This window comes from Diachasma alloeum, unplaced genomic scaffold (genome assembly GCF_001412515.2).
Source record: "Diachasma alloeum isolate Michigan unplaced genomic scaffold, Dall2.0 Dall_scaffold_00210, whole genome shotgun sequence".
Taxonomy (NCBI): Eukaryota; Metazoa; Arthropoda; class Insecta; order Hymenoptera; family Braconidae; genus Diachasma; species Diachasma alloeum.
In genome coordinates, this window is record NW_021680375.1 from 397,587 (window position 1) to 419,925 (window position 22,339).

A 22,339-nucleotide genomic window follows, 5' to 3' on the forward strand; every position below is an offset into this window, starting at 1 on the left:
GGGGGGGGGGGGGGGTGCTGGGATGACGCATTCTGAGTCATAAATCTGGATGGCGACGCGAGAAAGTCAACGCAGGTGGCAGCACTGAGACCGAGACCGCACATTTGTAGTCGTCGGATAGCAGAACATCGCGGAATTGGTTCTTTCATTTCTTCTGACTGTTTTCGTTAAACAACGGATTTTTTTGTGTAAAATATGGGATGATTGGACACGCGTTCGACTGCAAATAGGACCGCTACCACGAAATTTATCCGTAATCCGGAAAACATAGGTGTACATGAGCTGTGCGTGACGGTTTTCGCGGTCTCTCGCTCAGTGGCGCTCCCAGCGGCATAAAATGTCACGCGTCATGCTCACATGGGAAAATCGTTTTATATGACTTGGTCTCATAGATCCCGATTCTAACATCACTTGAAATTTTGTACGTGACGCGGACTAAGAAGGATTTTCAGACAAAGGTGTCTATATAAAGTTCGTTAAATAATTTATCAGACAGTGGTTTTTATGCCTAGTAATATAATGTACTGTTCTTCTAATTATTCGGGAACTGATGAAGCAAAATAGGCTGTTTTGCAGTGTTTGAAGACGAAAATTGTTCAGGTCATCAACTGGGGTCATTTTCGACCTCAAAGAATTACTTTTTGATTTTTTAGATTTTCCCGAGGGACAAATGAGGATTTAAAGACATGTTTATGCAAAATTTGAAAATGAAAAAATTGATTGATATTTGCAAAAGATTTTTTAAAATAAAAAAATCGTTTTTGATTTTTTTAAATAATCTTATAATTAATAGAGGACAACAAAAATGATCCTAGCTAGCAAATGGGGTCGTTTTCGCCTCGAAAAAAGTATTCTTCAATTTTTTTACAGATTTTTTCGATGGAGAATTGAGGGCTCAGGGATATATTTACGTGAAATTTTCAATTGAAAAATTGGATGATTATTTATAGATTTTTAAACAGAAAAAAAAAATTGTTGAATAATTCTGTAATTTTTCCAGTCAAATACGTTGTCTTGCAGTGTTTTGAGAATATCCAAGTACTTTGGCGATTTTTTCTCCAGTGATCAGAGCTTTCATTTGAGTCCCCTTTGACCCCAAGTTTCCGGAAATTTTGCAATGATTTTATTATTTAAACCTTACAGGTCTAAATTTGAATCTCGATAATGAATCGTCAGAAATCATTTGAAAAATCGGAAAAAATTTCGAAAATTTACGTCTCGAGAAAAATTGATAGAATAATTAAAAAATTGCAATTTTTAAAATTTACGAGAATTTTCCATAAATAATTTATAAACAATCAATTTTCCATCATAAAATCATTTTTTCAGAATTGTAACAAATTCATTCATATTGAGAATTTTAACTAAAAATCGATTTCATGCCTAAAGAAATTAGCTTTCCGAAAGTTTAAACAATTATAATTATTTATTTGCAAAATTTAATTGTAATGACGCTGAATGTTCATGATGTTTTTCAAACTTTTTTCACGCAATTTAATTGATTAATTTGATGATTGAAAATGGTTGAATTTATAGTAAATGATACTTGGTTGTCCTTAAGATAAAAAATATCCTGGCCATCAACCAGAGTAGCCTTCGACCCCAAAAAATTCTTTTCTGATTGAAAAAATAATTTTTTTCTCCGGGAAAAATCTAAAAAAATGGGGCCAAAAAATCGAAATAAATACCTTTTCATGACCCTCCTTCTCCGGCTCCTCCTTAACATCATTCTCCTCAAGTTTCTCTCGTTTTGAGTTGCCCGTGACCTCGATAACAGTCACATAATTGCTAGGAATATCAGGATCACTGTTTCGCCTAGGATTAGCGAATATCTTCGACGGGCTCTTCGGGATTTCGGATTTTGGACGTCGTGACGAGTGCAATGAGGAACTCAGTTCGGACACACATTTGTCCTGCAGTTTGCTGATGTCCTGACGGACAGGAAGAGGTGGAATTGTCGATTCTGTGGGAGATTCCTCAGGCTTCGATGGCTCTGGTGGATTTCTCTCTGATTGTCGTTGATGGGCCGGCGATTCCGGAGGTTTTGGGGCCGGTGGAGAGCCCGCGGACTTCTCTGCGAGCTTTTTGTGCTGCTCTACATCTGCCAGGAGTCTCTCCAGGTACTCCACGTAGAATTTTTCTTTCTCAAGTTCTTCCCTCAAGCTTGCAACCTAAAATAATTAAAGGAGGATATTTATCCTGATATTTATTTGCTGAGGTCGGACGAGTGAAATTTTCTCCCCTAGCCCTATAATTTTTAGAATTATCCCCGAGGGCCAAAATCACCGAAGAATTTTCAAGAATTTACATCTGAATAACGACTCCAAAACCTCTCGACACAATTCAAGCACTGACTGCATAAATCGAGGCCTGTGAGACCGTTGATGCCCTCCCCATTCTCAGTCGAATCATAGAGTAAGTAAAAGGGAAATAATTCAAGTCCAAAATTGAAATTGATACCTATCCCCCCAGAAACAAAATCATCCCCCAAAAACGTGAAAAATTAATGTTTCAATAACGCCATCACCAAATCAACTCCAAAACCTCTGGTTTCGAAGCTCTCCCCCAACCCTCCAAAATGACCCCTGACCCTTCAAAATCCCCCCCACCCAGCCCCAAGAAATCCCTCAAAAATCCGCACCCCTGTAAACAAAAAAAAAATTCCAAACCAGGAGAAACCAAAGACTCATCATCTCTAATCATCCTTCATCATTACCTTTTGCTTGTGTTTTATCAAATTCGCCCTCACATCCTCTTCCCATGCAGCAGGAAGTGCAGAGTCCGGAAATCTCTCCACCCAGACCCTCTGAAAATCCCCAAAAACACTCATTCTACCTCAAAATATTCTCTCAACCCCTGCATAAACCACATATCAATCGACAGTATTTGTCTCTGACTGTCTATCGATGTCTCGTGATGATAATGATACGTTCCCAGAGCAGTTGAGTCACTCACTAATCCCCCCCTCGTTCTTCCCCTCTCACCCACAAAACCCCCCCCCAGACAATCCACTAATAGCCACTACCCCCCAATTCCCTCAATAATTCGCCTAAAAAAGTTGATGATAAAAATTGAAACTTCACTCTGGTCCTCATATATCGATGAATCCACTCACTGAAATCCGTTCATAACCCACACAGGCACTTGAGTACACCCCAAAACACCTCGAAAATCATCCCAGGTGCTTGACAATTTTTTCACAACAATTTTTTCAACACCTACATCGGGCTCTAGTGGAATTAGGAACTGTTTTCTTTACAAAAATTCGAGTGATTTGATGATAAAGGGCGGTTCTATGGGAGGCTCGCTGATTCCCGTCAGCTTTGTGGTGGTATATCGTCTCTGATACCCACGAAGAATCACCGGCAACAGCGAAAATTTCATTACCAATTGTGCATAACCCCAAGAGATCCCAAAAATCATTTCGTATTCCCTCTCAATTTCCACCAGTTTCCTCCAATGTCAAACACTTTCCCACCATCACTGCCTCAAATTCAATCAACTCACACCCTAATTCGCCCTCCGACCCCCAACAGTACCTCCGCCCACTCAATCCACCCCTTTAACCCCCAAAAAACTCGTAAACAATTGCGAAACCCTCTTTACCCACCCCACCCAAACCCTAGGGAATTTCCACTATTTTTCCCACACACAGACACACCTAGTGACTTCCCTAGGGTTCCCATCGATCAGCTGTGCCTAGTATAGTGCGTTTATGCAGGATTTCTGGTACGTAATGGGTTTTATGTCATTTTACCATCCAAAATTCATCACGACCCTTTTTTAACGCTATTGCAATCAATTCTCAGTTTTTAATCCTCTCTTTCTACAGAGACTCGTGTTGACTGTCGCGAGAGCGGCCCCGGGGGGTCTGTTATCTCGAAAATAGTCGGAATATCGAGGGGCACATACTGTAGCAAATTTCGTGGCACTGGGGTGAGGACAAAGGGTATTGACACATGTCTCTTTGAATGATTTTTTCCTTTTTTTTGGCTCGAAGTTTCGGCAAGTTTTGGGGGCTTTTTCGGTTCATGCAGAGCTGTTTCGGGGATTCCAGGGGGTTCACGAGGTCATGGGGGGACCGGGTGATAGGGGGAGGGGCAAAGGGGAGGGGGCGATTGTGAAGGAACTCGATGGGTATATTTCTTCGCGGGATAAGGCAGGAATCCTCGGGATTTTGAAGAGAATCAAGGAGGAATCAAGGGTCTTCGAGGGATTCGTCAAGAATGGGGGGCTCAAGGTACTCATCGAGGTGCTCAGGGTGCAGAACACCAAGATTCTGGATTATGCATTGAGCATTCTCGCGAATGCTTATCTGAAGAGCTGGGTGCGGGAAGAGGTGAGTTGTACAGTATTTCTTCTTTTTTTTGAGGGGGGGGGGGTTCGTCGATTTTGGGGAAGAAATGTTTTGAGATTTTTTTTTTAGGGAAAAATTGACAATTCGGGTCTCGATTTTTTGATGATTTTGCGAAAAAGGTTTGATTTTTTATGTTCTGGGTCATCTCCATTGTTGTTAATTATTCAAAAATATCAAGGAATATTGGAGAAAAATGAAAAAAACATTTATCTAATTGTGTTTTTTCGACGTTTCGCTAATTATTTTAGCTTCGTTAGGCTCGTGATTCGATTAATACTTAGTCTAGTTAATCTCCAAACCAGTTATGTATGAAGACATAGCTAACCGCATTAAATTTTACACGAACCACAGAAAAAAATATCAATATCAACGACCGAGCAGTTCCTGCTCAGAGATCATAATAATAACAGTTTGATTTTTTTGCACTTTTTTTCATTTCCATGAACTAGATAAATCACATGGAACTTTTCGAACTTTTTGACATGTCAGAAACCTATTTGACGCCCTTCATTGGCATAATGCGAAAGCGTGATATTTTCACCGGCACTGCGAATGCCCCCTGTTCAGAGTCACAAGGGTCATACCTCGTGAGGGTCAAACGTTACAACCACCATAACTCGCAAGGTCAAATGATCACAAGGGTCAAACAACCACAAGGGCCAAACGGGATAGCCTTCAGATTATTTCTCTTGATTTATGATCGTCCCACCCTTGTCATTGCTCTGCCTGCGGGAGAGGCAAGCTGAAAAATCACAAGGGTCAAAAGTGAGAGGCAGGCAAGCAGGACAATGACAAAGGATCACCCGGCCTAGTTATCCTGTTTGACTCTTATGATTGTCCTACTTGCTTCTTTTGTTTCTACTTTATGATCGTTGGACCCTTGCGATTGTGCCGTTTGCCTCCCCCGGTTGACCCTTTTGGTAGTTTCACCCTTCAGATTGAAGGATCGCCTCTGTTGTTCGACCCTTGCGACGTTTCACCCTCGCGAGGATGGCCCTCGTGATCGTTTGATCCTTATGATTGTCCGACCGGCGTACCTCTCACTTTTGACCCTTTTGACTTTTTAGCTTAACTCCCCTGTAAGTAGGTTTCTGAGCCTTTTTTTTTACATTTTTGACGCTCCGGCGGTAAATTCCCAGTATTTGACTGATCATATGATTTCGATGACAATAATGATTTTCTGAACCGGTCGGAAATTATGATGAATAGCCAAAAAAAAACGTCCAACTCTCAAAAATTTCCCCCTCCCTCCGTTCACCTCGTGAACAACTAAACCCCCCAATGTTTTTCAGACAAAAGACAAAAAACTCCCGGAGAACCTCCTCTGGATCCTCCAGAACCTCCCCCCGGGCCCGACCCTCCACTGCCGCGCCTGTCGGCTAATCGGTAACATGTGTCTTTCGAAGCGCCACAGTGAGTCTCTGTGCGCTCTCGGCGTCCTCCCGGCCCTCCTTGCGGTCCTAAAGTCCCCCTCCACTCCCCAGACCCACTCGATGGCGGTGCGAGCGGTGCGCAACATCTGGGAGAGTCACAAGGCCTCCCAGACCGAAGTCATCGACTCTGAGCTCATAAAGGAGGTGATGGTCCTCCTGATAACCTCCAGCAGTCATAACAGCAGTGATCCGACGGAAACGAAATTCAAGGACCTCTCGGAGACCTGCCTCAAGGCCCTCAAGGTCCTCCTAGACCCTCAGGACCTCAGGATAGCCAAGCAGATTAACTCCGTCAAGAATTTTAATTTCATCGTCGACCTTTGCGCGTCCAATCACAGAAGCGGAATTCAACTGCTCCATAAACTCACGAGAACGGCTGAGAATCGGCCTGAACTTGGCACTTGTGGGGCCATTGATTTTTTGATAACTTTCCTGAAGACCGTTGACTCAGAGTCATCGTTGAACTCAGTCACTTACGAAGTTATCACGAGCCTGTGCCTCTTCTCGAGGGAGGCTGTGAACAGGGCCAAGATCAGGGATTGCGGAGGGCTTGAGGTCATGATAGGGCTTCTGGAGGACGAGGGGAAGGAGAAACATCATCATGTGTTGCTGTGTGCACTGACTCAGTTCGTGGGGGACGAGAATAGCATCAGGGTGATGATCAAGGGCGGGGTCGTTGGGGTCATCGTCAGGATGCTGAACAGGATGGTGCTGGATGTCAGGCTGGAGGAGAAGGGAAGGAAGAGGGGTGCTGAGGTCGTGTCGTTGGAGGGGAGTACGGAGAACAAGGTCAATAGGACGAGTAATGGAAGGTAAGACTGGGTTTTTGGCCCTTTTTAGGGCTTATTATTTTGATGATTTTTAATGACTTGACGAATTTGAGGATTCTGCGTGATTTTTATGAACTCGATGATTCTTTTTCGTATTAATGCTTTTGATGGCTCTTTAGGACTTTTAGGGTTTCGATGACTCTTCATGATTTTCATTGATTTGTCATAATTAATGTAATTTGGTGTTATGATTTTTATGAGCTCGATGGTTCTTCTTCGTGTTAACGCTTTTGACCGCTTTTCAGGATTTCCAGGGTTTTAATGACTCGTCATGATTTTTTGTTGATTTATCATGATTTATATAATTTGATGACTTGATTTTCGCGGTTTTTTATGACACTCATGATTTTGTTGATTCTCCATGATCTCGATGATTTTAGTGAGTTTTTATGGCTGTTCATTAAGTTATCATTTTTTGGTAATTGTTCACGGTTTATGATTTTGATGATGTAATGATTTTTATAAGCTCGATGATTGTTATTAGTCTGAACGCTTTTGCATGATTTTTGTGATTTTGATGATTCTTCATGATCTTAATAATTCAGATGATTTTTTATGATCTTAATGGTTTTAGCAACTCTTGATGATTTTCATTTATTCATCAAGACATATGAGATTTTAATGTTCATGATTTTTGCTATGATCTTGATTTCTAATAGTCGTGACGATTTTTCAAATCATGAATTTGATGATTCTGACTCATTATTTTGATGGTTTTTTATTATGTTGATGTTGATGTTGATGTCTTATATCCACAGTCTTAATTTTTCATAGCTGAATTTATAGTGATTTGCCTGATTTCTCATGTCTGCTCATGATTTTCATGATTCATCATGGAACAAAAATCAGAAAGGACATTAAAAAATATGAACATTATGAAAAACATGGGAAACCATAAAATCGTGAAAAATTAGAAAATTCATGATTTATGATTTATCTAGATTCTTTCAATTCATCATGAATCCCAGAATTCCCACGATTGTAATGATTTTATTTGTTTTTCATGATTTTTCTGATTTTCATGATTTGATCGGAATGATTTTTGCGATCCTCATCAGTGTCATAATCTCCATTATTTCCATCATTTTCATGACTTTCCATTATCTTTTATCATCTCTCTATGATTTTTTGAATTGCAATTTTTTTGATGATTTAGAGAATTTATCGATCCTAACGCTTTTAAATTTTATTCACTCTTGCTTCATTATTTTTAGGTTCAGCTTAGATTTTTACTCGAGCAGATGGAGTCCCCGCAGTGCCAACAGCCCCACATCATCACCATCAGGTTCACCCCCTCTGCCCTCCTACGATTGCAATGACAACGACGAGGAGAATTACAGCCCCGTGTGCTCCGAGGCTGAGGACTGCCCTGAGAACGAGGACGCGAAGAGTACCGCGACGAGAGACGAAATAGATTCTTTGAATAGTTTTGTGTGTTCAAGTATTGGTAAGGATGAGAGTCAACCGGTGGAGAAGGAGGAGGAGTGTCCAGTGATGAGTACAGGGATGAGTGTATTTCACACTTGGACTCTGCAGCTTCTGGCAAGACTGACATTTTGGGAGCGTCCGGTTGAAGGACTAGCTAATCCCATCACAATTCAAGCACTGACTGCATACATCGAGGCCTCTAAAAACACTGATGCCCTCCCCATTGTCAATCGAATCATAGAGTAAGTAAAAAGAAAATAATTCAAGTCGAAAATTGAAATGGATACCTATCCCCCCAGAAACAAAATCACCCCCCCAAAACTTGAAAAATTAATATCTCAATAACGCCAGCACCAAATCAACTCCAAAATCTATGGTTTCGAAGCCCTCCCCCAGCCCTCCCCCTCACCCAGCCCCAAGAAATCCCCCAAAAATCCGCACCCCTGTAAACAAAAAAAAATTCCAAACCAGAAGAAACCAAAGACTCATCATCTCTAATCATCCTTCATCATTACCTTTTGCTTGTGTTTTATCAAATTCGCCCTCACATTCTCTTCCCATGCAGCAGGAAGTGCAGAGTCCGGAAATCTCTCCACCCAGACCCTCTGAAAATTCCCAAAAACACTCATTCTACCTCAAAATAATCTCTCAACCCCTGCATAAACCACATATCAATCGACAGTATTTGTCTCTGACTGTCTATCGATGTCTCGTGATGATGATACGTTCCCAGAGTAGTTGAGTCACTCACTAATCCCCCCCTCGTTCTTCCCCTCTCACCCATAAAAACCCCCCAGACAATCCACTAATAGCCACTACTCCCCAATTCCCTCAATAATTCGCCTAAAAAAGTTGATGATAAAAATTAAAACTTCACTTTGGCCCTCATATATCGATGAATCCACTCACTGAAATCCGTTCATAACCCACACAGGCACTTGAGTACACCCCAAAACATCCCGAAAGTCATCCCAGGTGCTACATCGGGCTCTAGTGGAATAAGGAACTGTTTTCTTTACAAAAATTCGAGTACCTCAACTAATAAATTTAAAAAAAATTATTTTCCCCACAGAAATTACGTGTATTTCATGCCCCTGCTGCTCCAGGGCTTCGTCTTCGACGTCCAGACCCTCAGGAACTCTCAGGAATATCTGAGAACCTTCTCCCAGAGCGCAGAGTCTGGTGGTGCCTTTGGAGACCTGTCGACCATCCTCAGGAGGGGTCGAGACCCCCAGAAGTTCATGGTTGCCCTCTCTGTGCCCTTTCTCCTCAAGTCCAGGGACAAACTGAGGACTCTGCTGACAGAGTATGGGGGGCTGGACCTCATCTTCCAGCTTCTGGGCGACGAAGGCCACGAGATGAACGAGAAGGCCATTTTTTCGGTGTGTCAGCTCGCTGAGGCTCTCGGGGTCAGGCCGACCAGGCCTGAGGACCACTCTGACGACGTCCTGGGACTTGTGGGGGAGCGTAAGGAGGTGGAGGAGGACGGGGGTGGGAACCAGAAGAAGAGGAGGAAGAACGGGGGGAAGGAGAATCTTGTGGTGTTCGAGCTGGACGACGGGGGCACTGTCGAGGCCTGCAGGAGGGTCCTCTGTGGCAAGAGCGAGGCCTTCAGTGCTATGCTCGAGGGGAGATTCTTCGAAGCTGGTAAGAATAGAAATGTGAACATAATTAATTCTGTAATTCTTTTTTTTCGTAAGGTCAATGATCCTATGCTATTGTAGCTAAGGTGAACACACATTAGTCCAATTAAATTTTATCAATATTAAAGGAATTTGTGACTTACGTTGCTAAAGGTTTAAATATTCTCATCACAATGTAAAAATAGTATGATATTAATAATTTAAATTTGCGATTGATGATGAATTGAATATTTGATAATATGGGACTGTGAATTTTCCATTAAGTGAATAATTCTAATTTTTGAAAAGGGATTACCAGTTGAACCAAAATAATCGGCGAATCACTAATTGACCGAATAATCGGCAATCTTCCTACCTAAATTATTGATTAATAAAATAGTTGAGAATTTGAATATTTAAATTTATGATTACTAAAATAATTGAAAATTTAAGAGTGATATTAACTAAATGACAGCTTCAAAATTTAACAGTAATTATGATTTATGAATATGGCTATCCCTGGTGCAGAGATGCGATGTTTTACATTAGATATCAGAAAGTAAAGATTTGAGAATTGGAATTCACGTATATTAATCATGATAATTACTATTTTTTAACCCCTCACGGACGGGGCCCTTTTTTTCCAAGCGTGGAGTACGCTCGATACAAGTAAAATGTAATGACTTCTAATCAACGAAAAATTGTGAAACCAATATGTAATTGAAGGTAGAATATTCCTTTTTTTCGTTATTATTTATTTGGTTGAGTTTCCAGAGTTTTGGAAATAATCAATTTTAAAGAGAGTCATTAATATTTCATGGGTCGATGCATGGCATATACATACATACATAATCTAAAAACAGCATATTCGAACTCCTTAGACCAAAATTAGTGATCCTCACACAAAAAAATGGAAATTTTAGATTTGACGAATACACTACTGAAAAAGGGCATAATAAAAGGGTATCATCACCCCTAGATGAACCAAGAATTTGATATATCAATTTCTTTCACTTATCAAAGTCAGAATTCATGGGAAAAATTATCTGTCATGAATATTTTTTTTCGAATTATTCATTTCAAATTTATTTTTCCCCATTCCCCTCAACCACTCAACTGGAGTCCATTCATATAACTTCAAGACTTGTTAATCCCCAACTAACTATTCCCCCTCTTTTTTATCTTCAAGGTCAGACAAGAGTTCGCCTTCACCACGTGTCAACCGAAGGCCTCTCAGTCCTCTGTGCCTTAGCCAGTGGGAAATTGTCCCTGACCTCGAAAAAACCCCGCGAAAAACTGGAAATCGAGGCGCTCCTCGACGCTGTTCTCCTCGCTGACAAATTCCTCATGTTCGATGAGTCCGAGAGCCTAACCGAGACATCAGTCTCCGAACTATCTCATCGTAATCTCAGTCGCGCTTGGAACTGGGCGAGGACCAATGGATGCAGTGAATTTAGAATTTGCTGTGTCAAATATTTTTTAACGTCTCGAGCATCCAGAGAGGACAGACTGCACTCCTTCAAGGATTTCTCATCTGGAAAACATTTTAGGGAATTCCTGGAAGATGTTCGTGGTATCATCATGAAGAAATTATCAATTCGATAAAAAATAATCAACAACAATAATGTTTATCAAATTCTATGTTTTCTCATTAATTTTTCTATTTCATCTGGACGAAAAATCGCGATATCTAGAGACCTTGAAGAAATATTGACAATTTTCTGGTCTCGTTGGAGAGTCAGGAACATTTCCGATTCCATTCAATGGTCACAAGCCCATTTTGCCCCGCTCGTTGATGAGATTTCGACAAAAATGACTTTTCAGTGCTGAAATTTAAAGGGTAAATTGCAAAAGAACTGCCGGGGCAAAACGGTTTCATGACCACTGGTTGAAATCGGAAAATTTTCGAGAATTTCCGAATATTCGAGAAAAACTGGGGGAATAATTAATCCATTCAATACTGGGACTCTACAGTTATTTTATTCAGTCAATTAAGTGGATAATTTTTTTTTCCAGTCTAAATTGAATTTTTTATCGAAGGATCATTCAACCAATTGACATTATCATCCAATCGTAAATTGTATATTTTTTTTTCTATTTGATGTACATTCATTGAGCGAATTATTAAAATTATTTGGTTAAAATTTTGTTGAGGATTTTTTTTTCTAGTTCCTCGTTGTCAGTCGCAGCTTCAGGGGCTCCGAGGGCACGGATATCAGGTGAAGTATCATTTTTACGTTTTCTGCGTTGTCACAGGTGATCCTGAAGGTTTTTATAAGCTGAAATAATTTTTTTTCAATTTCATTTTAATTTATTTATTTTTTTCAATTTTTTTCATTGTAAAAATCTTTTAATTAAATTTGTTAATGCCTTTTTATTTGCATTCAATTACCTGGGATATTGTCAAGGTCATCTGAGCCTCGGCGAATTTTCTACCGATGCAGCTTCGCGCTCCCGCGGCGAAGGGCAAAGTTCCTAATGGATTTATTACATTTTCATGTTTATTTTTGGAATCTCGTGTCCATCGCTCCGGGGAGAATTCATTGGCCTGAGGGAAGTTGTTGTTGTCCCTTCCACTTGAGTACAGGGACATTATCATGTGTTCCTGGAGTGGAAAAATTTAATTGTTTAGTACATTTCAGGGATTTTTTTTTGTTTGTAGTTGGGGGTCAAATGACCTTTATGAGTCTAATGGTTTTGGGGGTCAAATGGCCCTTAAAACGTTTGGAGTCAAGGGTCAAATGGCTCTAAAGGTCAAACGACCCTTAAAGACGTCTGGGGTTGAGGGTCAAATGGTCTCGAGGATTGAACAACTCTCAAGGACTTTAAGGGTCAAGGGTCAAACGTTCACAAGGTTCAAATGTCATAAAGAAGGGTCATTGTACCTTAAGACACTTTGGCCCTCAACTCCGAACGTCCTTCATCCTCATTTGACCCTCAAAAAGACCTGTAAGGGTCAAACGGTTTTGAAGATTAAGTGACCCTTTAGAACCTCTGGGATTGAGGGTCAAATGGCTTCGAGGGTTTAACAACACTTAAGAAAGTTTAAGGTTAAAGGTCATACGTTTTCAAGGGTCAAATGTCATCAGGAAGGGTCATTTGCACCTTAAGATACCTTGGCCCTCAATTCTGAACGTCCTTGATCCTCATTTGACCCTCAAAATGATTAGACCTGTAAGGGTCAGATGGCTTTGAAGGCCAAACGGCCCTTAAGAATGTCTGAGGTTGAGGGTCAAATGGTCTCGAGGATTGAACAGCTTTCAAGAACGTTTAGGGTTAAGGGTCAAACGTTCTCAAGGGTCAAATCGGTCCCAGCAAAGTCATCAAGAAGGGTTATTTGCACCTTAAGACATTTTGGCCCTCAAAACTATTAGAACTGTAATGGTCGACTTTTTTTTTTATCGTTATTTTACATCGCTTCGACCCGGTTAGGGTATACTGCGATGATGATCAAGACTTTAAATGCTTAGATCGCACCATTCTACCCGACCGAGATTTGAACTCGGAACCTTTCGCATGTGAGGCAACATGGTCGACTTTAAGGGTCGATTGACTCAAAATTATTACACCTGTAAGGGTCGATTCTATGGGTCAATTTTGCGGGTCAAACGGATTAGAAGATCAGACGACCCTTAGGGATTCAATAGAGTTTAATTCAAGTTAATATTGGAATAATTGGGACTGCGAATGCCGCCTGTTCAAAGTCATGGAGGTCATACTGCGCGAGTCAAAAGTCGCAAAAAATATGCGTCGCAAGGGTCTTGCCTCGCAAGGGTCAAATATCGCAAAACGTCAAAAATGACAGTAAAAACGGAACCCAAGGTATTTCCGGAACTATTGATTTCAATTCCTCATTTATTTTTTTTCAATTACGGTAATAATTCATTATATTTACCCCCTTTGAGATTGTGTAGCCCTCGATCGTACTATCCTGAGACAGACATCTCATGAGAAACGGCGCTGTGGGATAAAGCCTCAAGGATTCCCTCAAAACCCCCTTCATGTACAAATTATCAATCATCTCTTGAGAACTATTCGATGAAACGATATCGAATATTCTCTCTTGGACTTCTTCGTGGGTTGAGAGGAGGTAGAGGGCCCACTGGGTCGAATATGTCGTCTGAAAAATATCGATAAAATAAATCTAAAACCAAAACTTCATGAAAAATTGCGAAAAAACTAGAAAAGTCATTTTTTTTTAAAGAAAAAAAATGCACAGAAAAATTATTTTCGATTTTATAATTTTGACTTCTTAAAATTGTTCAAAAAGTCATGAATATTGCTTACAGTGTCTCCAGCAGCAATAATCAAGTCAGTGACGATTCTGATGAGATGTTCGTCCCGAATCCCAGAATCTCTCATCAAATCCAAAAGTCCATTATTAGAAACTTTCCCTATCCGGAAAACTAGCTTTCTGGCGACCCTTATGGTTGTGTCCATGACCCTGACGAATTTCTTCCAGACCGGAAGTTGAAATTTTACGGCCAACTTGCAGGGTAAGAGCGAGAGTTTTGCACTTTGAACGAAAACCTCGTGGAGATTTTCAGCTAGAATATTCAAATCGCCGGAGATTTCGTCCTCATGAAGGTCCCAGGTGGTTCCCATTAAAGCGGAAACTATAACTAATCAGCGGAAATCATAATGAACGGGTGATAAATTCTGTTTATGAAATCAGTATTGAAGTGGTCAAACGATTTAAGTCTAAAATTCTAAAGTAGTTAGCAAAATTTTCCTAAAAAACTTTTTTGTACAGAAAAGGGAGGACTATCGAAGAAGATTTCACAAACATTTCGCTATCTTTCATAAATTCCAAGTTATTCAACAAAAACTCAAATGGGGGCTAAGTCGACTTAAATCCATTGACCACTTCACTACTGAAATCTTCCTATATAATAAAAAAATAAAGCCGAAAATTCAGGGGACGCTTCCCCTCCCCTCCGCCGCTTTCGCCCCTCCCCCTCCTGCCCCCTTCCTTATCTGACAGCTGCATTTTAACCACACCAAAGAACAAAAAATAGTATCCAATAGTTAATGTTTCAAGATTTGAACGAAAAACGAACTGTCCACCCGCCGGGGAGGGGGAGCAAGCGAAGCGAGCGGGGGGGCGAAGCCCCCCCAAGGGTTGGCGAGCGAGGCGAGTTGGGGTCGAAGCCCCCTAGTAATAATATATTTTTTTTATTAATGAATTATTTTATTCATCCATATGTATACCCTCTCGGGTCTTTACATTTTCTTCCCATCCCCTTTTATCTCCGTTACCATGGCCGACTTACTTTTCCCCAACTGCACCCATTCGGACAAGGACTGCCACGGGAAACCATGGAAAACCTCAGTTGTGCAGCCGGCCGATATTGTAGGGATTCTATTGTGGCCATCGGCCACACGGACTCGATGGACACAGTAGGTCTCTACATTCGTGCCTAGCGCCAGTAGTCGCACGCGGAGAGGTAGAGCTAAGCGGACACCCATCCAAGTACTGGGCAGACTAGACGCTGCTTAGCTTGGACGACCGCCGGAGCCGTACGCTACCCGTGTGACCACTACTGTCACACTGAAATAATAACATTTATGAAATGATAAATCCTTTGGCACACCGCAACAATTGTACAAAAAAAGGCTCTTTGAAAAAAATTGTAACATTTTAAAAAAAATTTTGATCATACTTTTACGATGAATTATTAATTACTAATCACTTGCGCCAATCTTCTCCATTGATAATACGTAACGTTGGGCAGATAATGGAGCCGGGCCTTAAATCTTAAAATTTGAATTATTTTGAGGTATTCAAACTTGAATACAAGAGCGCATGGTAAATTATTTACGTTAATCCCTATCAGACCACAACATGAATGTTATTATTCAAATGCATTCGATGCCTTCTTGCGGTTGCGAACGCTTCCCTACCCTTTATTGACCACAGGTACAGCCTCTTCTCGAGTTCCGGAACGGTTTTTCCTGCGTCAGCGAAGAATTTCCACTCATTGCACAACTTTTTCGCTGCACTTTCGCAGGAACCGACCATCACGTCTTTAGCGGTGCAAGGTTTCAGGAGAAGTTTGTTGAGTATTCGGCGGTTGTTCAGCCATTCTTGTCCACTCCTGACATCAAAGAAACTCACTTTCATGGGAATTCATGAAAAATTCGAAATGTTCAACAATCATCATAAAAATTAAATCAACCAAAATAGCTATCGTAGCCACCTTTTAATTTCGAATTAATGACGTTAAAACAAACATTTTAAGCTATGATGGAATTTATTTGAAGCATGATATCCAAAGATATCCCCGAAATTCTGATTTTCAAAAAAAAAAAAAATTGCAAAATTTTAAATAAATCAGAATAACGATTATTGCTATCACCTTCATCTTCGAACTCGATCAAAGGATATCCAAAAGAATTTTTTAAGCCATCATTCGATCAATTCAGAACATTTTTTTAATTATCGTGAAAAAAAACAATTTTTTGAAAAATTTAAAAAATAAAAAAATAAATTGATTAATTAAATTTTAATTAATGGCGATTGAGAAATCTCAGTAATACCTAAATTCGAGGAAAAGAGATTCAATTCTGTCGATTCATTAGGGAGAAATCGAAGAAAAATTTGAGGCCAAAATTAGTTATCTTGACACAAAAAAATTGAAAATTTCGAATTCGACGAATACAATGCTTCCATTCCAAAGCCAAAAAAAAATGAAAAATGCGTTTTCGCTCTCACATGAACAGTAACCCCCTGGGACACTCTCTCATCTCGTTGTAGAGTGTCCACGCCTCAGGTACAAAATTCTGGGGGGTGAGGCCCTCCAATTTGAAGATCCTCTGATAAGCCTCGGGTGAATTAACAAATACCGCAGTGACCGCTCCTATGTGCATCCGAAATATCGGTCCCATTGTCCGATGCTGTTCGTCGACGAACTCGTGAAGCCGCTGGGCCCTATCCCAACACACCAGACCCTTCAGATTCTCCATAAATGTTGGCTTCGGACAATTTGGAATTTCTAGTTTCTCCGCACTCGCCAAATTAGTCGAAAACGATTGTTCATCATTTAAAAATTCAAATTTCTCCCGGTGACATTTTGGAATAACAATTCGTCCGACTTTTCCACGCACGAATAAACATTTACTAGCTAAACTGAACATTTTTAGAACGGAGAGAAAACACGAAAATTAATTGAGGAAATTGAGTTTTTCTTTATTTTCACGATTTTATTGGGTCTCGCAATTTTCTTCTGGGGCTGTGTAGGTCTTCACCGGTCTGAAGACAAACAACAACTGAAGCTGATAGCCTCCAGTAGGAATTAGAAACGACGAGGTGAGAAACGACGAGAAAAATAAAAGGAAGCGGAATAATAAAGAGGAGAGAGAGAGGAGAAATGAGTATAACTACCGCCGGACTTTCTGCTGCATATGTTAATTCCAAGTAACTTTCTGGAGTCAGCGGGACCCCGGCAATATCAGCGATACGTATCACGAATAAATTTAGATACTTGAGACGAAAAAAAAGTAAAAATCACGTGGACAGGTTTAGAGGTTTGACGAATTCTTCACGTAAAAAATGGTAACAATATATAATAAATTCTACTGTCAACATGTTCTTTCCAAGTCACATATATTCATTATATTCTACCAAGTCGTCCAGTCCATGATATAACTCAGCTGGTTATAACCAAATCTTCTGCAGCGAGTGTCCTCCAGCATACTGCCACGAAATCGATTTCACTCATTACAAACGTCGTGAAGCCATATAACGACTGCTTCGACTACATTGTCGTGCGGTTCTTCAATTCACTCCGGCAATTCAAGAATTCTCATTGATGCCCATTTTCCGCGTACGCCGATAACAGTTCCAACTAGGTTCTTTCATTTTTGTCATCGGCGTCTTGTGCACTTTGAAGTTTTTGCCCACTGTACAAAAAGAGATTCCCCTCTGTGTTAAAGACTTACGAATTTAATTGACACTGGCATGTGGCGAAGTTCCCGACTGTAATTACTGAATACGTAATGACTCGTTGGAAAAGAGGCACCAACAGTTGTGAGGTGGACCTTCGTTACTACAGTCGACATTGCGCTTGTCTGTCGTCCGTTGCTACAAAATAAAACTCTCATGGAGAACATCTTCGACTGCTCGTACTATTGGATTACGAAACGAGGACTACAATGCATTGGTCAGTGGCCATTTCAATCATCGAAGGAAAAGAGAATCTTAAGGTGCTTGACCTTTTTCACGATCACCAGTTTCCTGACACCTACAGTATGAATTCCATCTTCCATTCTAATACTGTTGGCTTTTAGAAAGCTTCCATATTCAATTTTTTATACGATGGTTGCAGATTATCAAATGTATAACATCAATAGATGATATAGATGTTGTCATTGAAGACCTATTTATTATCGGATTAATAGCATTAGCTTTCACGAAGTTTTTCAACTGGACAATTATGGAGGACACTGTAATTACTGTTTTTTTGTGGATCACGCTGAACCCCTCGAATCAGAATCGTTTTTCCATGGATATTTTAGATGATTCAACTACTTTTGACCATTAAAAGAGATTGGAAAAGTTTGATAGATCAACGTGATATTGAATTACTGCAGCAGCATTCCGAAAGAGCACAAAAATTGGGTGTAGCATTTGCAAGTAAGGAAAGGTGGGGCGTAATGAACCATTTTCAGAGGTGAATAGCTCTGAGACAGTTCATGAGACTTTGGGAAACTTGAAATTACGGAAAAATTACGTAATCGGTACAGCTTACGTGTGATTAAATGTGAAAAGAAAATGAAATGTATTAGTTCTGTGTAAGAGTCATGAAGGCTCTGTGAGAGTAGTACACAGAGAACAAAATCCAAAAGTATCAATCGTGAATTATATTTTTACAATTTATATTTTTTTCGTGATAATTAGCGAATAACATGTGACTTCAATCCCTAGAATGCCACCAGTATATTTTTACGATTACACCCTTTAAATTTTACCCTCAAGATTCCACCCCTACGATTCCATTCTTATTATCTCACCCTTCCGACTTAACAACGCACTCCGCACCGCATGACGTCATAGATAAGAATAAACGATAAATGAGAAGTGGGGGGAGGATTTTAAGGAGAAGCAGGCCTCGAGGGGAATAGAGTGCGAATTATGGAATGGTAGAGTCAAGAAGAGTCCACTGTACTGCACTCTATTGTACCCTGAAAACATTGAAATGCTATATATTTATGAGCCCCACCCCAATCCGGATCTATTTCACTAACAGTGTTTGATGCAACCGACTTTCCTAATATTCTTGGACTATTGGGGATTAGTTAACAAAAACATCGTGCAACATCTGATCATTGCAACATAATCTATTATTATGACGTCCATTTTATTTTTCGGTATCAATTGAACAGCATTTGTCTACGGGAGTCTTCTGCTATATTTTTGCACACCAGCAATTCCAAAGATATTGGATTTTTTCCATCCATTAAATGAGACTCGTCCCCGATTATTTCTGTCTCCGACGGAATATTTCATCGATCAAGAAAAGTACTATATATATATATTGTTTCACGCCTACATCAGCAGTTCTATATATACGGCGTGCATAGTCTTTTTCGAGAACTTCTTTGCAATTTGTGTTAGCCATGCATGTGGAAAGTTTGAAATCCTGAAGTAAGCTGAATTTGCTACACATTCAGGCCTGTAGGAAATCAAATTTTCACTATTAAGTCTTTCAGAGCGCATCTAGAATCAATACATTTAGACGGAACAATATTAATTGAAGAAACATCATTGGCCGATTTCTATTTCATTAAGAATCGTATAAGGATCTGTTCTGATTTACAAACACAGACGTTACAGTGAGTTTCTGAAAATCTTTGTTCACTGCTGATGCATGAAACAGTAACGGTCAACATTTGTGATGACAGATTCGTTGATTGTTTGGAATCTTCTTATCGTGGTGCTCTTCTATTGACGGTGGGAATTAATATAGGGTTGATAGTATTGGCTGGTACTGTAGTGAGTATGCAAATAGGTTTCATCTTTTTGATTGGCCAAATTAAAACTTCTTATATATTCTCGGAGGCTATGATTAAAAATTCTGAACCGAGTGAATCAATTAGAATGGTCTGCATTATTGTTGACCTAATCTTTCATTTATTCTACTCCAGTTGGTTAGGACATGTCCTTGTTGTTCAAAACGAACGTGTCCTTGATGCAGTGTCAGTATGACCATTTCATAATTTGAATAAATGTAGAAAATCCTGAACTCTTAAATATGATTTTTTGAAATTAATAGTTACCAGAGCGAATGGTATCGCTTCTCCAATCGATCGCAGTTGATGCTTCTTCCTATCATGATGAGAAGTTTAAAACCATGTCAATTGACAGCTGGAAAACTCTATATCATGTCCATGCAAGGATTCGGAGCGGTAAGTAACATATTCGATCTTCTGAAAAATTTATATATTTATAATTTACAACTATAAGTTTGTTTTTTTTCCCCCGAAAAGGCCATGAGAACTGTCATATCTTTCTTCACTCTTCTCAATTCAACGAGATAAACTCGTAAGGAATTGAAAATTCATAGTGACCAACACCGACAAACAATTTGTCATCAAGTTGATTCTACTCTAACGATTTGGTGGTCCTTGCTGATAATAAAAATTTTCTATTTGCCGAGTGTTATAATAACTATCAACTTATTCTTCAGTTCATGATAAGTCACGTAGACTGTAGGCTGCAATGCTTTCAATCTAAACATAATCGAAAATTCAGATTAGTGTAATTTTATAGTGAAGACCGGTGTTATCTCCTTTTGCGATACGTGTGATTGGGAGAAAGAGAAATTCTTTAAAATTTAAGTTCCATTTATTTGTCGCAATAATGAGAATTTGGTTTATCCAAAAACGAAAATAATTTTTATGACTGAATACCTTATTACATCAATCAACACGACTCTCATTTTGTTCTACTTCCGTGTAATAATTCATAGGAAATCGCTCAGAAAGTCACAGAATAGCATATGGTTGAATTCGTCTCAATGAGATGCACAACTGTGGGATAAAAAATGATGTTGCCATTTGAAAAAACCGACTTCATACTCACAGCATAAAAACATAAACAATGGGAACATCAATTGCATCTGCACTAAGTTTCCCCCTCCATACCCTACAACTTTCATCTGAAATGTTTTGCTGTATCACCTCTCCCTGGAAAAATTTTCAACTGTCCTGTTTCAAGTGGGACACCCTGCAAAACTACTCCAAAGAATTTTTTAAGGCAAACTGAATTATTTGGTTGGGTGAACAATCTCTGAGACTCAGAGGAGGGCAAGGATTGAAGTGCGAGAGTCAAATGTCGCACTGCTAAAAAAATTTGGATGAAATTTCCGATAGACGTCTTGGAAAATCTTACTGCATTATAACTCCACTGAAATAGCAAATAATTTTTTTGTTGAAAATTCAAAGTGTTATGCAAGCATTAATGGAAACCGTAAGTTTGAGTTCAATTATTCTATGGAAAATTGCTAGAAATCAGGATAATCTAGGTAAATATAACACTCGGGACGCTTGAACCTTGCTAGGTATGAACCTTGCAATATTTGATTCTCGAAAAGTATCACCATGATGAAGTTTGTCCTTCGCGATTTAAAACCTCGCTAGCCCTCCAGTAGTTACGCTATGGTCTGAACGCCGCCGTTTTTGTTATTTATATCATTAGGCCCGTTCAACCGCGATTCTAACCTCGCTTTGCTGGATTAGATCGCGGTTTTCGGGGCCAACGACATAAAATACAATATGTCATACGGCGATAAAAGCATTATCTGGCGAATGTGATTGTAAAGCCACGTTCTCCAGATAATACTTTTATCGCCTGATGACAATCTACTGTTTCATAATATCTCTAGAAATGTGATGAATTACGCTCCGCATATTTACGAGTTCCTCAAATGATGTGTCCTGATGAGATTAAATACGGTAGGGTTACCCTGCACTGACAATTTTCTTCTCAATTAATTTCTTTGTCGAGCGCGGTTAGCGAGAATGAGCGCAACGCTCACCGTGCGACCACTCTCGTAGTGGAAATTTGACGAGCGGTGTTGCCGACCCCAGTGTTACCAGATCGTAACGTCACCCCATTTAAAATTGTACAGGTTTTGGCTATAAATCGCCAAAATCTCGCAACCCTGTATCCTACCCGTGTGACCACTACTGTCACACTAAAATAATAATATTTATGAAATAATAAATCCGCAACAATTGTACGAAAAAAGGCTCTGTGAAAAAAACTGTAACATTTAAAAAAAATTTCTGATCATACTTTTACGATGAATTACTAATCACTTGAGCCAATCGCCATTGATAATAGATAACGTGCGGCAGATAATAGAGCCGGGCCTTAATTCTTAAAATTTGAAGTATTTTAAGGCATTCAAACTTGAATACAAGAGCGCATGGTAAAGTATTTACGTCAATCCCTATCAGACCACAATATGATGAATGTTATTAGTCAAATGCATTGGATGTCTTGTTGCGGTTGCGAACGCTTCCCTACCCTTTATTGACCACAGGTACAGCCTCTTCTCGAGTTCCGGAACGGTTTTTCCTGCGTCAGCGAAGAATTTCCACTCATTGCACAACTTTTTCGCTGCACTTTCGCAGGAACCGACCATCACGTCTTTAGTTGTGCAA

At 39.8% G+C, this 22,339-nt stretch overlaps 4 protein-coding genes across 9 annotated transcripts in view; 2 read left to right on the plus strand and 2 right to left on the minus strand.

Moving 5' to 3' along the window:
- LOC107036704 (active breakpoint cluster region-related protein) overlaps positions 1–2,957 on the minus strand; it is a 7,744-nt gene extending 4,787 nt beyond the window's left edge. For all 3 annotated transcript variants that reach the window (XR_001460794.2, XM_015254834.2, XM_015254833.2), the window contains exons 1-2: positions 2,717–2,957; positions 1,689–2,171 (exon numbers count right to left, since the gene is read on the minus strand). Coding sequence is in view for 2 of the 3 variants with exons in the window: in XM_015254834.2 (XP_015110320.1) it covers positions 1,689–2,171; positions 2,717–2,830 (597 nt within the window). In the remaining variant the exon portion in view is untranslated. The remainder of the gene's footprint in view (positions 1–1,688; positions 2,172–2,716) is intronic.
- A 1,115-nt stretch (positions 2,958–4,072) lies between these two features.
- LOC107036649 (armadillo repeat-containing protein 5) lies at positions 4,073–11,808 on the plus strand. The gene is made up of 5 exons (XM_015254752.2): positions 4,073–4,339; positions 5,650–6,602; positions 7,835–8,290; positions 9,121–9,695; positions 10,860–11,808. Exons 1-5 carry the CDS (start codon positions 4,073–4,075, stop codon positions 11,273–11,275), a joined length of 2,667 nt encoding a protein of 888 aa, XP_015110238.1. The 3' UTR covers positions 11,276–11,808.
- LOC107036651 (cytochrome P450 315a1, mitochondrial) lies at positions 11,639–18,877 on the minus strand. 2 transcript variants are annotated; one of them, XM_015254753.2, is made up of 7 exons: positions 17,295–18,877; positions 16,386–16,601; positions 15,575–15,768; positions 13,958–14,292; positions 13,566–13,790; positions 12,063–12,275; positions 11,639–11,949 (listed from the first exon to the last, which is right to left on the minus strand). In XM_015254753.2, the coding sequence occupies exons 1-7, from the start codon at positions 17,363–17,365 to the stop codon at positions 11,836–11,838; spliced, it is 1,368 nt and encodes a 455-aa protein (XP_015110239.1). In that variant the 5' UTR covers positions 17,366–18,877; the 3' UTR covers positions 11,639–11,835. The 2 variants fall into 2 exon arrangements, with proteins under 2 accessions (XP_015110239.1, XP_028981835.1); XM_029126002.1 differs by having other exon boundaries at positions 16,386–18,877.
- LOC114841117 lies at positions 17,364–20,507 on the plus strand. 3 transcript variants are annotated; one of them, XM_029126004.1, is made up of 9 exons: positions 17,364–17,918; positions 17,998–18,126; positions 18,188–18,305; positions 19,055–19,316; positions 19,382–19,504; positions 19,574–19,664; positions 19,731–19,871; positions 19,952–20,077; positions 20,159–20,507. In XM_029126004.1, exons 1-9 carry the CDS (start codon positions 17,772–17,774, stop codon positions 20,207–20,209), a joined length of 1,188 nt encoding a protein of 395 aa, XP_028981837.1. In that variant the 5' UTR covers positions 17,364–17,771; the 3' UTR covers positions 20,210–20,507. The 3 variants fall into 3 exon arrangements, with proteins under 3 accessions (XP_028981837.1, XP_028981838.1, XP_028981836.1); XM_029126005.1 differs by having other exon boundaries at positions 17,998–18,117; XM_029126003.1 differs by having other exon boundaries at positions 17,998–18,117; positions 19,731–19,867; positions 19,945–20,077.
- Positions 20,508–22,339: the final 1,832 nt, after the last annotated feature.

Excerpts from the sequence above, each read along its gene's own strand:
- LOC107036649 (XM_015254752.2), top strand. The coding sequence starts at position 4,073 with ATGGGGGGACCGGGTGATAGGGGGAGGGGCAAAGGGGAGGGGGCGATT. Across the intron at positions 4,340-5,649 it reads AGAGCTGGGTGCGGGAAGAG|ACAAAAGACAAAAAACTCCC; the intron begins GTGAGTTGTACA and ends AATGTTTTTCAG. Across the intron at positions 6,603-7,834 it reads AATAGGACGAGTAATGGAAG|GTTCAGCTTAGATTTTTACT; the intron begins GTAAGACTGGGT and ends CATTATTTTTAG.
- LOC107036651 (XM_029126002.1), bottom strand. The coding sequence starts at position 16,807 with ATGTTCAGTTTAGCTAGTAAATGTTTATTCGTGCGTGGAAAAGTCGGA. Across the intron at positions 14,293-15,574 it reads GTACCTGTGGTCAATAAAGG|TTATAGTTTCCGCTTTAATG; the intron begins GTAGGGAAGCGT and ends TCCGCTGATTAG. Across the intron at positions 12,276-13,565 it reads GCTACACAATCTCAAAGGGG|GAACACATGATAATGTCCCT; the intron begins GTAAATATAATG and ends TTTCCACTCCAG.
- LOC114841117 (XM_029126004.1), top strand. The coding sequence starts at position 17,772 with ATGGAGAACATCTTCGACTGCTCGTACTATTGGATTACGAAACGAGGA. Across the intron at positions 18,127-18,187 it reads TGGAGGACACTGTAATTACT|ATGATTCAACTACTTTTGAC; the intron begins GTTTTTTTGTGG and ends TGGATATTTTAG. Across the intron at positions 19,505-19,573 it reads TTACAAACACAGACGTTACA|ATTCGTTGATTGTTTGGAAT; the intron begins GTGAGTTTCTGA and ends TTGTGATGACAG.